General features: G+C 42.5%; 1 protein-coding gene across 2 annotated transcripts in view; it reads right to left on the reverse strand.

The window, feature by feature from the left end:
• LOC147109210 (alpha-1-antitrypsin-like) overlaps nucleotides 1–13,605 on the reverse strand; it is a 31,353-nt gene that overhangs the window by 9,830 nt on the left and 7,918 nt on the right. For both annotated transcript variants that reach the window (XM_086002917.1, XM_086002918.1), the window contains exon 2: nucleotides 10,702–11,363. In XM_086002917.1, the coding sequence (XP_085859043.1) occupies nucleotides 10,702–11,338 (637 nt within the window). In that variant the 5' untranslated portion in view covers nucleotides 11,339–11,363. The remainder of the gene's footprint in view (nucleotides 1–10,701; nucleotides 11,364–13,605) is intronic.

Raw genomic sequence — 13,605 nt, forward strand, 5'->3', positions numbered from 1 at the left:
TCTTTGCACCCATTGAATTTAACAATACCGACGCTTTCTTGTCATCTGACACCTCATTTGCCTTGCAGTATACCTCTATTCGTTTGACATATGTAGTCCAATCTTCGACTTCATTGTCAAATGCGGTGATACTGCCACTCTTCGGCATTTTGGGTGTGGTTTAAAATGGCGTTTCCCAATGGCTTAAAATGGCGTCTCCCGCGCTTTCCTTCCTCCCCCGCTGCTGCCAACGCCGCTCCTGGCGGTTCTCGTGGCAATGCGGCGCCCTGTAGGTTTCGCGCGCTTCTCCTGCGCTGCTGCCAACGCCGCTCTCGGCGGTCCTCGTGGCAATGGCGGCGCCTTGCGGGTTTCTGCGCGTCTCTCTCTCTCTTTTCGACGCTGCTCGGCCCCTGAACACCGGCTGTGCCCTGTGCGCTCTGCCCTCTCTCTCTCTCCCCCGTCGACGCTGCTCGGCCCTTTGCTGTGCCGCTCGGTCGGGCTCTAGCCCACCACTGTCCGGGAAGGGTCTGCGCACTACCTGTTGCCAGCCCGTTTCGCTGAACCACCTCGACTGGAAAGCCAAGCCTGGCTCTCGACAGCCTCCCCCGCAATTCTCGAGTCTCTGCTGGATGACTGGGCAGTTGCCCATGGTCGACGCCCGAGTCTCTGGCCTTGACCTCCAATCCACTGATCTCCAGGAATGAATCCCCGGGAGGTGATGCAGAGTTGCAGGGAGGTTCGAACTTGCCTTGTCGCCAATGTTGTGTCTGTGTATAATAAGACACAGACTGCAGGAGAACGGTACAACAGGTGTTTACTCAACGTGGCTCACACTGGAACTGATCTGTACAGATTACTACTCAGTACTATATACAGGTGTGGTCACTGCCGGTACTGCAGTATACATGAGCTGTAAAAGATAGTTCCCCCCTTAAAGGTATATACATTACAGCCCCAAAATGCCTGTGGGGAAAAAATAAATAATCTCAGAAGGGATCAGCCATTTTACAGTGATGGCTGGATAGTTCCTTTGGGAGCTGAAGTGTTCTGTGGCTGTTTTACTGTGAGGCCCTCCCTGGGCCTTCTCTGCTACATGGAGCAGCATGGAGATATCTCTGACATTTCCAACCTCCACTGGGGTGGGCACTTCTGATGCACCCTTACAGGCACAATGCACTCACCCCAAAGATGCTAATGACCCATCCCTTTAGGATGGGGCCTACCTGCAGGTGGCAGGGAGTCCTGCTCCCTAGATCTTCTAGTGGTGGAGCAGGAATTTGGGAATTTCAGTCCTTTGGCATGACGCTATCAACGGTTGACTTCTGGTGGTAAAGCAGCAATCGTTTTACAATGTAAACATTGCAGCTTTCAATCCTTGGGGTTGCCTGTTTAAATACAGCAACCTTGGTTATGATTGAATTCTTTCACAGACTTATGAATGTTATCAGAATGGCAGTGAGCACTTCAACTGCTGTAAAAGTATTTCTAATAATTATTAATAACAATTCACAGACAATAAGCGTTGGCCCAACATTATACATAGATACATAGAAGATAGGAGCAGGAGTAGGCCATTCGGCCCTTCGTGCCTGCTCCGCCATTCAATGAGATCATGGCTGATCCTTTAATTCAGTATCCCGTCCCCGCTTTCTCTCCGTAACCCTTAACCCCTTTTGCCCGTAGAAATATATCTAATTCCCTCTTAAATATATTTAATGAGCTGGCGTACACTGCCCTCTGTGGCAATGAGTTCCACAGGTTCACCACTCTCTGAGTGAAGAAATTCCCCCTCATCTCTGTCCTAAATGGTTTAGCCCTTATCCTTAAATTATGTCCTCTAGTTCTGTTCTCACCCGCCAAGGGAAACATTCCTTCTGCATCCAGTCTGTCTAGACCTGTCAGAATTTTATACACTTCTATGAGGTCCCCTCTCAATCTTCTAAACTCCAGTGTGTACATCCCTAAACTACATAGTCTCTCCTCATAGGTCATTCCCGCCATTCCTGGTATCAGCCTGGTGAATCGCCGCTGCACCCCCTCCATGGCAAGAACATCCTTCCTCAGATGAGGCGACCAAAACTGTACACAGTACTCGAGGTGTGGTCTCACCAGTGCCCTGTACAGCTGCAGCAAGGTATCCCTGTTCCTGTATTCTAACCCTTTTGCTATGAAGGCCAGCATACCGTTTGCCTTCTTGACCGCCTGTTGCACCTGCATGCTCGCCTTCAGTGACTGGTGTACAAGAACACCCAGGTCTCTCTGTACTTCCCCCTCTCCCAATCTATTGCCATTTAAATAATAATTTGCCCTCCCGTTCCTGCACCCAAGGTGGATAACTTCGCACTTGTCCACATTATAGTGCATCTGCCATTTATCCGCCCAATCGCCCAGTCTGTCCAAATCGCTCTGGAGCTTCCTGGTCTCTTCCTCTGAGCCCACCCCCCCTCCTAGTTTAGTGTCGTCTGCAAATTTGGAAATGCTGCATCCGACTCCCTGATCCAGGTCATTAATGTAAATTGTGAACAGCTGGGGGCCCAGGACAGATCCCTGTGGTACCCCACTTGTTACTGCCTGCCATTCAGAAAATGAGCCGTTTATTCCAACTCTCTGTTTTCTATCTGACAGCCAGTTCCCTATCCACGCCAATACTTTCCCCTTTATCCCATGAGCCTCAATTTTCCATGCTAATCTTTTATGTGGGACCTTATCGAAGGCCTTTTGGAAGTCCAGGTACACCACATCTACTGGCTCTCCCCCATCTATTCTACCAGTTACTCCCTCAAAAAATTCCAATAGATTAGTCAAGCACGATTTACCCTTTGTAAATCCATGTTGACTCTGTCCTATCCTGTCCCCATTTGCTAAGTGCTCCGCTATTTCATCCTTAATGATGGACTCCAGCATTTTGCCCACAACTGATGTAAGGCTTACAGGTCTGTAATTACCTGCTTTTTCCCTACCCCCCTTTTTGAATAGTGGGGTAACGTTAGCTACCCAATTCCAATTTCCAATTAAAATGCTTTATTGGCATGAAAGTTTACAGAGAACCATATTGCCAAAGCTTACATAGCAAAAAGGTACAGTTTTCCAACATTCTGTAGGTGTCAATCGATTTGACATTTGTTGGGTACATACAATATTACTTTTAAACAATATTAATTTTAAACAGTCTTTGTACTTCATTTGGTACGTTCAATATTAATTTTAAACAGTCTTAATTTTAAACAGTCCTCAGGTTGTGACATGTTGTTACATATTTGGCCCCAAGGTATGGTCTGTCTCCTTCTCCTAGGACTAATCTCAATTTTGACAGATCATCCAATTCCTTGAAATCTGGGGTTGTTTGGCTTAGCTTGTTGAATAATATGTTTCTTGATGTGTTGAATTTTTCGCATTTTAGGAGGAAATGCATTTCTGTTTCAACCTCGCCAGCCAGACATTGATCGCATATTCTATTCTCTCTAGGCTGCCAGGATTTCTTGTATCTGCCTTTTTCAATTTCCAGTTGGTGGTCGCTTAGTCTGTACCTGGTGAGGGTCTGTCTCTGTTTTGTGTCTCTGATGGTCGTGAGGTAGTCTGCCAGTTTATATTCTCTTTTTAGGGCCCGGTAACATTCTAATCTGCTTTGGCTTTCGGTTATTTTGTTCCAATGTTCCAGGTAGGTTTCTTTGCATTTTTTAATGATTTGGTTCACTCGGATTGGTGTTTGGACGGCTGTGTTGGTCTGGGGCTGGTCAGGGTCCGGCTGAGTACTTAGTTTCCGTAGCAGCTGACTCAGGGGACTCTTTTCTGGGTTTAGCTCTTGGGTCTGAAAGGCTTTGAAATGAAGGGTGTCTGGGGAGCTAGATTTGAGGTGATTTAGGAAGTTTAGTGCTCGTTTTTGGATGTTTATTATCAGTGGGTATCTGCCTAGTTCGGCTCTGCATGCATTTGTTGGCGTTTTTCTTTGGGTGCGAAGGATGCTTCGGCAGAATTCTGCATGTAGGGCTTCTATTGTATGTTTTTCCCATTTAGTGTAGCTTTGGTGATTTAGCGGGCCCCATACTTCACTACCGTACAGTGCAATGGGCAGGATTATGCTGTCAAATATTTTGAGCCAGATTTTGATTGGGATTTGGATGTTGTAGAATTTTCTTTTTATTGCATATAGGGCTCTTCGGGCTTTTTCTTTTAGTGCATTCACTGCTATGCTGAAGCTCCCTGATGCTGTAATAGTTAGACCAAGGTAGGTGTAGCTCATAGTGTGTCCTATAGTGATATCACTGAGGGTAAACTGGTATTTGTTTTCCTGACATCTGGGCCTTTTTTGAAAAATCATGATGTTGGTTTTCTTTAGATTTACTGTTAGAGCCCAATTTTGGCAGTATTTGTCGAGTAGGTCTAGTTGTTGCTGTAATCCCTGTTCTGTGGGAGACAGCAGAACCAGGTCGTCCGCATAGAACAGGGATTTCACTTCTCCATCCAGGAGACGGAGACCTGGTGACTCGCTTTGCTCCAGCATGTCTGCTAATTCATTTATGTATATGTTGAACAGGGTCGGGCTCAAATTGCAGCCCTGCCGGACGCCTCTTCTCTGGGTGAAGAAATCGGTGCGTTTGTCTCCAATTTTGACCCCGCATTTGTTTTTCAGATACATTGATTTAATAAGGTCATAGACTTTGCCCCCTATTCCACATTGAAGAAGTTTATAATAGAGCCCTTCGTGCCATATAGAGTCAAAGGCTTTCTTGAAGTCGATGAAACAGGCGAATATTTTCCCATTTTTTGTTTGGTGTATATGTTTTTCAATGAGGGTGTGAAGGGTATAGATATGGTCGGCGGTGCGGTGTTTTGGAAGAAAGCCTATTTGGTTTTTTCTGAGGATATTATGTTTGTTAAGAAAATCAAGTAATCTACTATTTAGAATACTGCAGAATAACTTCCCTAGACAACTGTTGACACAGATGCCGCGGTAGTTATTTGGGTCTGATTTGTTTCCGCTTTTATATATGGGGGAGATTAGTCCTTGGCACCAGATATCGGGAAAACAGCCTGAACGTAATATGATGTTGAATAATTTGAGTACCGCACCCTGCATCTCCATATTGCTGAACTTGAGCATTTCATTTTTGATGTTGTCTGGGCCACAGGCTTTCTTTAGGTGGAGAGATTTTGTTTTTGTGGCCATTTCTTTCCATGTGATTGGGGAGTCTAGAGGGTTTTGGTTGTCTTTGATTGTTGCTTCTAATGTGTGGAGTTTTTCTGTGACCTGATGTTGACTTGGGTTTGTTTCGTTTATTGGGATGTCTTTGTAGAGGTTTTCAAAATGTGTTCTCCAGATGTCGCCATCTTGGATTGGTAATGCTTGCAATCCAATCCATGGGCACTGTTCCCGAGTCTAATGAATTCTGAAAAATCATCCTTAGTGCATCCGCTATCTCTAGGGCCACCTCCTTCAGTACCCTAGGATGCATGTTATCAGGCCCTGGGGATTTGTCCACCTTCAATCCCTTTAGCTTCCTTAACACCATATCCTTAGAGATATTGATTTGCGTCAGTTCCTCCTTTGCCAATGTCCCTATTTTTCCCGATATCCCAGGGAGGTTTTTTGTGTCTTCCTTCGTAAAGACTGACCCAAAGTATGCATTTAGTTGATCTGCCATTTCCTTATTTCCCATTATATATTCCCCCGTATCTGACTGCAATGGACCAACTTTGGTTTTCACCAGTCTTTTCCTTTTGATATACTTATAAAAGCTTTTGGAGTTAGTTTTTATATTTTCCGCCAGCTTGTTTTCGTAAGCTATTTTGCCCCTCTTGATTATGCCCTTTGCCCTCCTTTGCTCTATCTTAAACTGTTCCCAATCTTCCGCTCTGGCGCTTTTTTTGGCTATTTTATACGCCCTATCTTTGGATTTTATGCTGTCTCTAATTTCCCCTGTTATCCACGGTTGAGTCACCTTTTTAGATTTCCTTTTATGCCAGATTGGTATAAACAATTTTTGCAATTTTGTCATTCTATCTTTAAATGTTTGCCATTGTTTATCTACCTCCAGTCCTCCCAGGAACGTTGTCCAATCAGACCTACTCAGTTCCCGTCTCATGGCATCATAATTCCCCTTGTTTAAATTCAGGACCTTAGTCTCTGAGTCAATTTCTTCGCTCTCCATTTCGAGTGAGAAATCGATCATGTTATGATCGCTCTGACCCAAGGGTCCCCGTACAACAAGATTACTGATTAGTCCCTTCTCATTGCACAGTACCCAGTCCAATATAGCCTGTTCCCGAGTTGGTTCCTCGACATATTGATCCAGATAACCATCCCTTAAACACTCAAGGAATTCCTCCTCCTCATTATTTTTACTGATTAGGCTAGTCCAATCTATATGTAAGTTAAAGTCACCTATGATGACAGCTGTGCTCTTATTGCACGCTTCTCTAATTTCCCTCGTGATGCCCTCCCTAACCTCTATTTTACTATTTGGAGGCCTATATACCACTCCTATTAATGTTTTTCGCACTGGGGAAAGCAGGGCAGGTGTTTATTCTACAAAGATTACCATACAATACAGGTATCCAGGCTATCGAAGGGCAAATTTGATGACCAGGTGCTGGAAATGCTTATCCAGAGAAATTGGGGAGAGGAGAGAAATTATAGAGAAATTAGAATGGTTCCAGGGATGAGGGACTTCAGTTACGTGGATAGACTGGAGAAGCTGGGCTTGTTCTCCTTAGAGCAGAGGAGATTTGATAGAGGTGTTTAAAATCATGAAGGGTTTAGATAGAATAAATAAAGAGAAATGGTTTCCAATGGCTGAAGGGTCGATAACCAGAGGGCACAGATTTAAGGTGATTGGCAAAAGAACCAGAGGCGACATGAGGAAACACTTTTATGCAACAAAAGGTTAGGATCTGGAATGCACTACCTGATAGGCTGGTGGAAACAGATTCAATAGTAGCTTTCAAAAGCAAATTGGATAAATACTTGAAGGAGAAAAAATTGCAGGAATATTGGTAAAGAGTGGGGGAGTGGGACTAACTGGATTGCTCTTTGAAAAAGCCAGCACAGATTCGATGGGCTGAATGGCCTCCTTCTGTGCTGTACTATTCTATGATTCTATGATTTATAGAATAGATGGGTACCTTCCCCAGAAGCACCTAGAGCAACAGGCTTAGGAATAGGCAAGGTGAATGCAGTGTCAAGTGCTTCATGAACCTAGAGAAATGTGAGGAAGAAGATGGCTGGCCTCAAGAAAGCAGCTGTGGTAAGACTAAAATATGGTTTGGAATGTCTAGTACCTGCCACAAGTAGCAATGCCACAACATTTACCCTCAGAACCTGTAAGTCACTTTTTACTGAACCATGCTAAGCAATATTGGGCCAATCTGGGTAGTACTGTCATGAGAGAAACAGAGCACTGACTTCTTATTATGCATAGCCATATATCAGCATAGTTGGAATACAATGAGCAACCATCTAAGCCCAATTTGGGCATGGCATCAAAGGAGATTCACTCAATAAATTCTTGTAAGCCAACTTAACTGCATGATGCATGTTTATTTTGTGTCAGGCAGGATGGCCTTGAGGATGAACAGCTGTCTGACACCGTCTGTCCTATGTAGACCATTAACATTTACAATATTCAGTCCATTGTGTATGTGTTGGCGCTTTGCTAGAATGATCCAAAACTAATCCCATTGCAGTGCTCTCTTCCAATAGCTATCTTCCTCTGCCCCAGTGCTTTTCTCCACAAAAGCCACCCAGTCTAATCCCACTCTCCTACTTGCTCCCCATGCCTTTCAATATTCCTATTTTTCAAGCAGCTATCCCATGCCTTTTTATAAGAGTTAATGGACTCTACTTCAACAAGTTTCCAGCAGAGAATTCCAAATTCTAACCTGTGTAAAGATTTTTTTCTAACTTTCACTTTAATTCTCATAATTCTTCATAAACTTGAAGACCTCTATCAGGTCACCCTTTAACCTCCTCAACTCTAATGAAAATAACCCTAACTTCTCAAGTCTCTTTATAGCTGTAACCTCTGAGCCCTGGTAATATCCTAGTGAATCTATGCTGCACCTTTTCTATTGGTTCTATTTCAAAATGGTACACAATACTTCAACTGCTGCTTAACTAAGGCGCTGTATGAGAAGCTTCATCATCATGGCCACTACCTGCCTCCTACTTCAAAAGTACTTCATTGACTGTAAAGCACGTTGGGGCATCCTGAGGTCATGAAAGGCACTATATAAATGTAAGTCTTTCTTTTTACTGCGGCATTGTTTTTCGATTGTTATCCTCCTTCATGGTTCGACCTCTTTATGCAGCAAGTTTATAGAACATGCCGCAGACGACAATGATCCTGGAGACCTTACAGGAGCTGCACTGTAATGAGACTCTGATCTGTTCTGGGATGGCAGGAATGACGTATGAGGAGAGATTGGGTCGATTGGGCTTGTACTCGCTGGAGTTTAGAAGAATGAGAGGGGATCTCATTGAAACTTATAAAATTCTAACAGGAATAGACAGACTAGATGCTGGAAGGATGTTCCCGATGGTCGGGGTGTCCAGAACCAGGGGTCACAGTCTAAGGATAAGGGGTAAGCCATTTAGGACAGAGATGAGGAGGAATTTCCTCACCCAGAGAGTGCTGAACCTGTGGAATTCTCTACCACAGAAGGCAGTAGAGGCCAATTCATTAAATATATTCAAGAAGGAGTTGGATATATTTCTTAAGGCTAAAGGGATCAAGGGATATGGAGAGAAGGCAGGAACAGGGTACTGAATTTGGATGATCAGCCATGATCTCATTAAATGGCGGAACAGGCTCGAGGGGCCGAATGGCCTACTCCTGCTCCTATCTTCTATGTTTCTATGTTCAGAAATCTGAGATGCTGCTTCAAATTGCCAATGGTACACTCAGTACAGATCAGCCATGATCTTATTGAATGGCGGAGCAGGCTCGAGGGGCCGATTGGCCTACTCCTGCTCCTATTTCTTATGTTCTTATGTAATGATCCTGGTGGTTTCCTAGGTCTCGTCGTATCAACTCAGGTTCTTTCCGTGGCTGCCATGGAAAACAACCTGAGTGCTGATACAGTGAGGCCCAGGAAGCCACCAGGATCAGTATTAGCCAGGGATGAAAAAGGCCGCCCTGCTCCCCTTCCAGTTCCCCTTCATCTGTACAGATGATTGGCACAAAATGATAGCACTGTGGGAGGTGCCTAGGAAGCAGACTGGTGGTCACAGAGCAGCTACACATTGATGAATTAAAGCCCCTTTCTGTTCATGTATGAAACATGCATCATCATACAGAGGCCCAGCTGGCCACACAGGTACATCAATCACCACCTGAACTTTAGAAAAGCCAGCAGTCCAATTGAATTGGCCAGTCTTCTCATGCTACTGTTCCTGGTCAGTGGGATAAGAAATGGTGTTGGCTCTTCCGAATACACTACCTGTTTTATGCAGCAAAGTACCATCACTAAGTTTTGAAGGTGTAATAAGTAAGCTATGAGATTTACTGCCCGAAACAGTCAAAACATGTTTTATTTTAAAAAGACTAGAAACTCTCTCATGCATTATATTTTTTTATCTGTGTTTGTTATAAAAGGCTGGGAGAAGTAACAACGTCATTTCTGGAGCAAGGAAGAATAACTTGATTTCTTGTAATATTTAGGGGTTACAATGCCATCCCGGGGCTGGGGGAGGGGGGAAGAGTATAAATAGCAAGTGTTTCAATGTTAGCAACTCAAGGACATATATTATATATATATAATCTTATATCTGCAAAACTTAATTTGCTGCTTTATTATAAAGTCCTATGTCCATATTTATAAAGAAATCAGCCAATGTAATCTTGTCTCACTGTAATTACACCCTCCCACCAGTGGTGCCACTGTAGCACCTCAATTTTGTGCTTCCCAGCTTGGGAGCCTGTACTACAGAAAAAGTCCTGCGCTCCAACCAGTTCTATTTCTCTGTTTGCCAAAATGCCATCAGTTTTTCTATCTAACAAAAAAATATCAAATCAATCAAAAATAAGAACAGAATATATGATTTTAAAATGGAGACTGAATGATGTCTGTGCATCATGGTCAATTTACCTCCTGCTATCTAACTCGGCTTCACATGAAGACTACACTTAGTAACAATTTTTTGTGTCTATTTTATTCTGGTGACATCTTGGTGCATGTTTCTGGGATGTAATTATCTGTATTTTCCTATTCTGTAAAGAATTACTCATGATCTACTTCAGTGTTTACCAGACTTTGAGCTTTTCATCCACTTTAGTTCACAATTTAACTTATTTTGTTTGAACTGCACATTTTTCCATAGTGGTTTGATCATATTTTTAATGAGAGGCCCTGTTTGAATTGCTAAATAATGTAACTGCCTTTGAAGCTGACGGCTCTTTGGTTTGTTATGAGACTGGAAAAGGGCTCTATGCTAGTCTGCCCTTGTATCAATGTTATATGATGAAAATATCCACTTTCACTGAAATACAAGGTAGAACTAAATGGAGCTTTTGGAATGATTGAGCAGATGTTATTGACTAAAGTTTCAATATTAGATTTTTAAATAAAATTATTTGTAATAATTACATTCATAAAGTGGAAGAACTATAAATACAATTAAAAACACAATTTCGTATCTTGCAAAATATTAACTATGGTGTGTTTAGCTCTTTATAATAGTAGATATATAGCATGCAAAACATTCAAAATCAAAAGTTGATTTACCTTTAAAAAAGATGTAGTTAATAAGCAACAGTTTAGTTGAAGGGTCAATTGTGGTAAAAAACTCTTTAACTTTTCCTTTTGTCACCTTTTTCATATAATCATTCAGTTGTTGTCTAGCGTTTTGGGGATCCAGGTTAAAATCCAAAGTAAACACCTCTGCATTGTAAAACTTCTTAGTCTCATTTAGAAAGTTTGGCAATACAGCAAAACCCTTTTGAATATGAAGAGAGTTTCCTGTAAACAGCTGAAGCTCACTGTTTTCTGCCGTCAGGGCCTGTAGAAGTTGCTTGTAGCCTCTGTTCATTTGTGTTATTCTTTCCTGTGTCATATTCTTGAAGTGGAGTCCTTTGAAAAGCTGCTCACAAGTCCCAGATCTGGTGCCCAGAGACAGCATGGCTAAAGCCGTGGAAATACTCAGAGGGGAGAAGAAAATGTTAGAGGTGCTCCGGTTAGCAATTTCTTTGTAGAGATTGAAAGCAAAATCAGCATTTGCAGAAGAAACCATTGCCAGATCAGATTCTTGCCCGTGCCTCTGAAGGTCTTCTTCATGATGGTCATGACGTCTCTTCTTCACTGCAGAAGCTTCTGTCCCAGTGATTGAAGAAATGATTAACAGCAAAATTACTGGAAGCAGCATGGTTTTTACCAGTTCGCTTTGACTCCTGTTTTCAATGGAAGAAAATCTGAATATTTCAAAGTATAATTCTTCTTCTGCCTCCTTTGTAAATTATTTTCCTTAGGTTCCCCTCCTCCCCTCCACATTCTCCATACTATAAATTACCATGTTGAAATGTTGGGACGGTTACCTCTTTCCAGGCCTCGGCAAATACTATTTTAACCCAACCACTAAGAAGAGTACCACAGTTAATTTACTCCTAATATCCCCAGATAGCTCAGTGTCTAATGTTAAGTGATTTATATTTATGGGGTAAATTTTACAAAGCTCCATGACATACATGTTGGTGCGATTTCAATGGATGGAAAATTACAGGCTGCTCGCCTGCGATTTTCTAATATGCATTGGTTGCGTGTCAGGTCCTGCCAGTGGCGCAGGAACTCGCAACATTTACCCTGAGGAATTATTTGAGAATGTTGCGAAATTGAGTGTCTGTCTGCAATAGTGTACAATTGTTAGCAGGCATTAGGTGATTGAAAAGAGCTCCATCAGGAGAGCTCGGGAAGAATTTAGAGCCATTTTGAATAAAGGTTTGATCTTTGGTCTCTGCTGAGCTGACTGATCTCAGCCAGGGTGTTGGTGGGTATTTTAGGCTAGGAAAGGGGCAGGGGGAATGATTCCATTAAAGCTAGAAAGTCTTATTGGAGTAATTTATTTTACAATAGTTTAATTAATGTGCAAATGTTTATTTTTATGTAATCATACATTTTTTAAAAGCTTACGAACACTGTCAGTCTCCCCTTATCCTCTGGCATTGCTCCCATCCCTTTCAAAATTACTTTCACCACTCACTTCTTAAAAGGTCCACCCTCAACTCCTCGATTTTTATTTCAAACTACCACCTTATGTCCAAACTGCCTTTTCTCTCCAAGCGCTTCATTGCCACCTAACACATATTCACCTTTCTCATCACTCCCTGATCAAATCTCTCCAATCTGGTATCTCACCTGCCTGCAACATTGAGATTGCCCTGGTCATAGTCACTAATGACACCCTGTGTGATTGTGCTTCACTATCTCTCCGTGTCCTCTCCGCCAACTTTGACGCTGTTGATTATTCTGTCCTCTTCCACTGCCTCTCCTCTACAGTTCTGTGACACAGTGCTCTTCTGGTTCTACTCCTATCCTGTCCCCAAACAGTCACTGTATTTACTCCAATTGTACTTTCCTTCTGTGCTGCACAGATCCCTTGGATTTGCCACTCTCCATTCCCCTGACTTTAGATTACCTCTTGTTCTTACTCCCTCCACTCCACCATCGGAGGCCAATCTTTCAACCACTGCCTTCTGGCATTCTATTGCAAAACCACCTTACTTTGCTACCTTTTACCTCGCTAGCAATGGAGAAATGGCCCGGAAAGTAAAACCCATTGTGATGTGGTGCTACTTGGGCCCAGAAGTGTTTAAAATAGATTTTTTTAAGGTTGAACTGATGGGCAGAAACAAGCACAAATTCAAATTATAGAGAGCTGATTCGCCTTAAGGATTATTTTTATATCTCTTTGGTTAGTTCATTCGATGGAACAGTGACCCTCTCCTCTTCCCATTGAGGTTGTATGAACAACATGGTAACCAGAGGCTTTTAGTCTTCAATTGCTCAAATAATCTGTAATCCCAGTGCTATTTCTGATATACAACTTGGATTTTAATAAGCTATAAATGGGTACATTGTGATCACTAACACATAGGATTAACAATCCGAATTACATATAAAAAAAAGTCACATTCAGATGGTAGTTTAAGGTTAGAAACTGTCAACCTGCTCCGACCAGATATATATAATCTCTGTTGCTTTGCACTTTGCACCAGTGACCCTAGACACTGTCAATACTGCACCACTGAATAATAAAAAAACAACTAATGAGGGCAACACAACTATTTCTTAATTTAAACAGTAAACTACAATTCCTGTGATTGCACCAAACATACTGAGCCCACCAGTGCCATTCTGCAATGGTCTAAGTGGCTGTGGTGATCACAATGACGTTAGTTCAGCAAACTCCATCGCGCCATTGATTTTAACTGGGGCGGATATATGATAATTAGCTGTTCAACTTTTTTGGCGAGGGTCTCCATGGAGCGATGTAAAAGTGGTGTAGCGTATGTAATGGCATAAGTCACTTAAACCATAATTTCCTGGAATATCTGCACCATAATAATGACATACACCATAGACTATATGGCACAAGATTTCAGCAAATTCAGCCCTTTTTTTAATTAAAACCAAACA

The sequence above is a fragment of the Somniosus microcephalus genome, chromosome 12 (assembly GCF_052327205.1).
Source record: "Somniosus microcephalus isolate GS21.2 chromosome 12, FLI_Smic_1.0, whole genome shotgun sequence".
NCBI classification, from domain to species: Eukaryota; Metazoa; Chordata; class Chondrichthyes; order Squaliformes; family Somniosidae; genus Somniosus; species Somniosus microcephalus.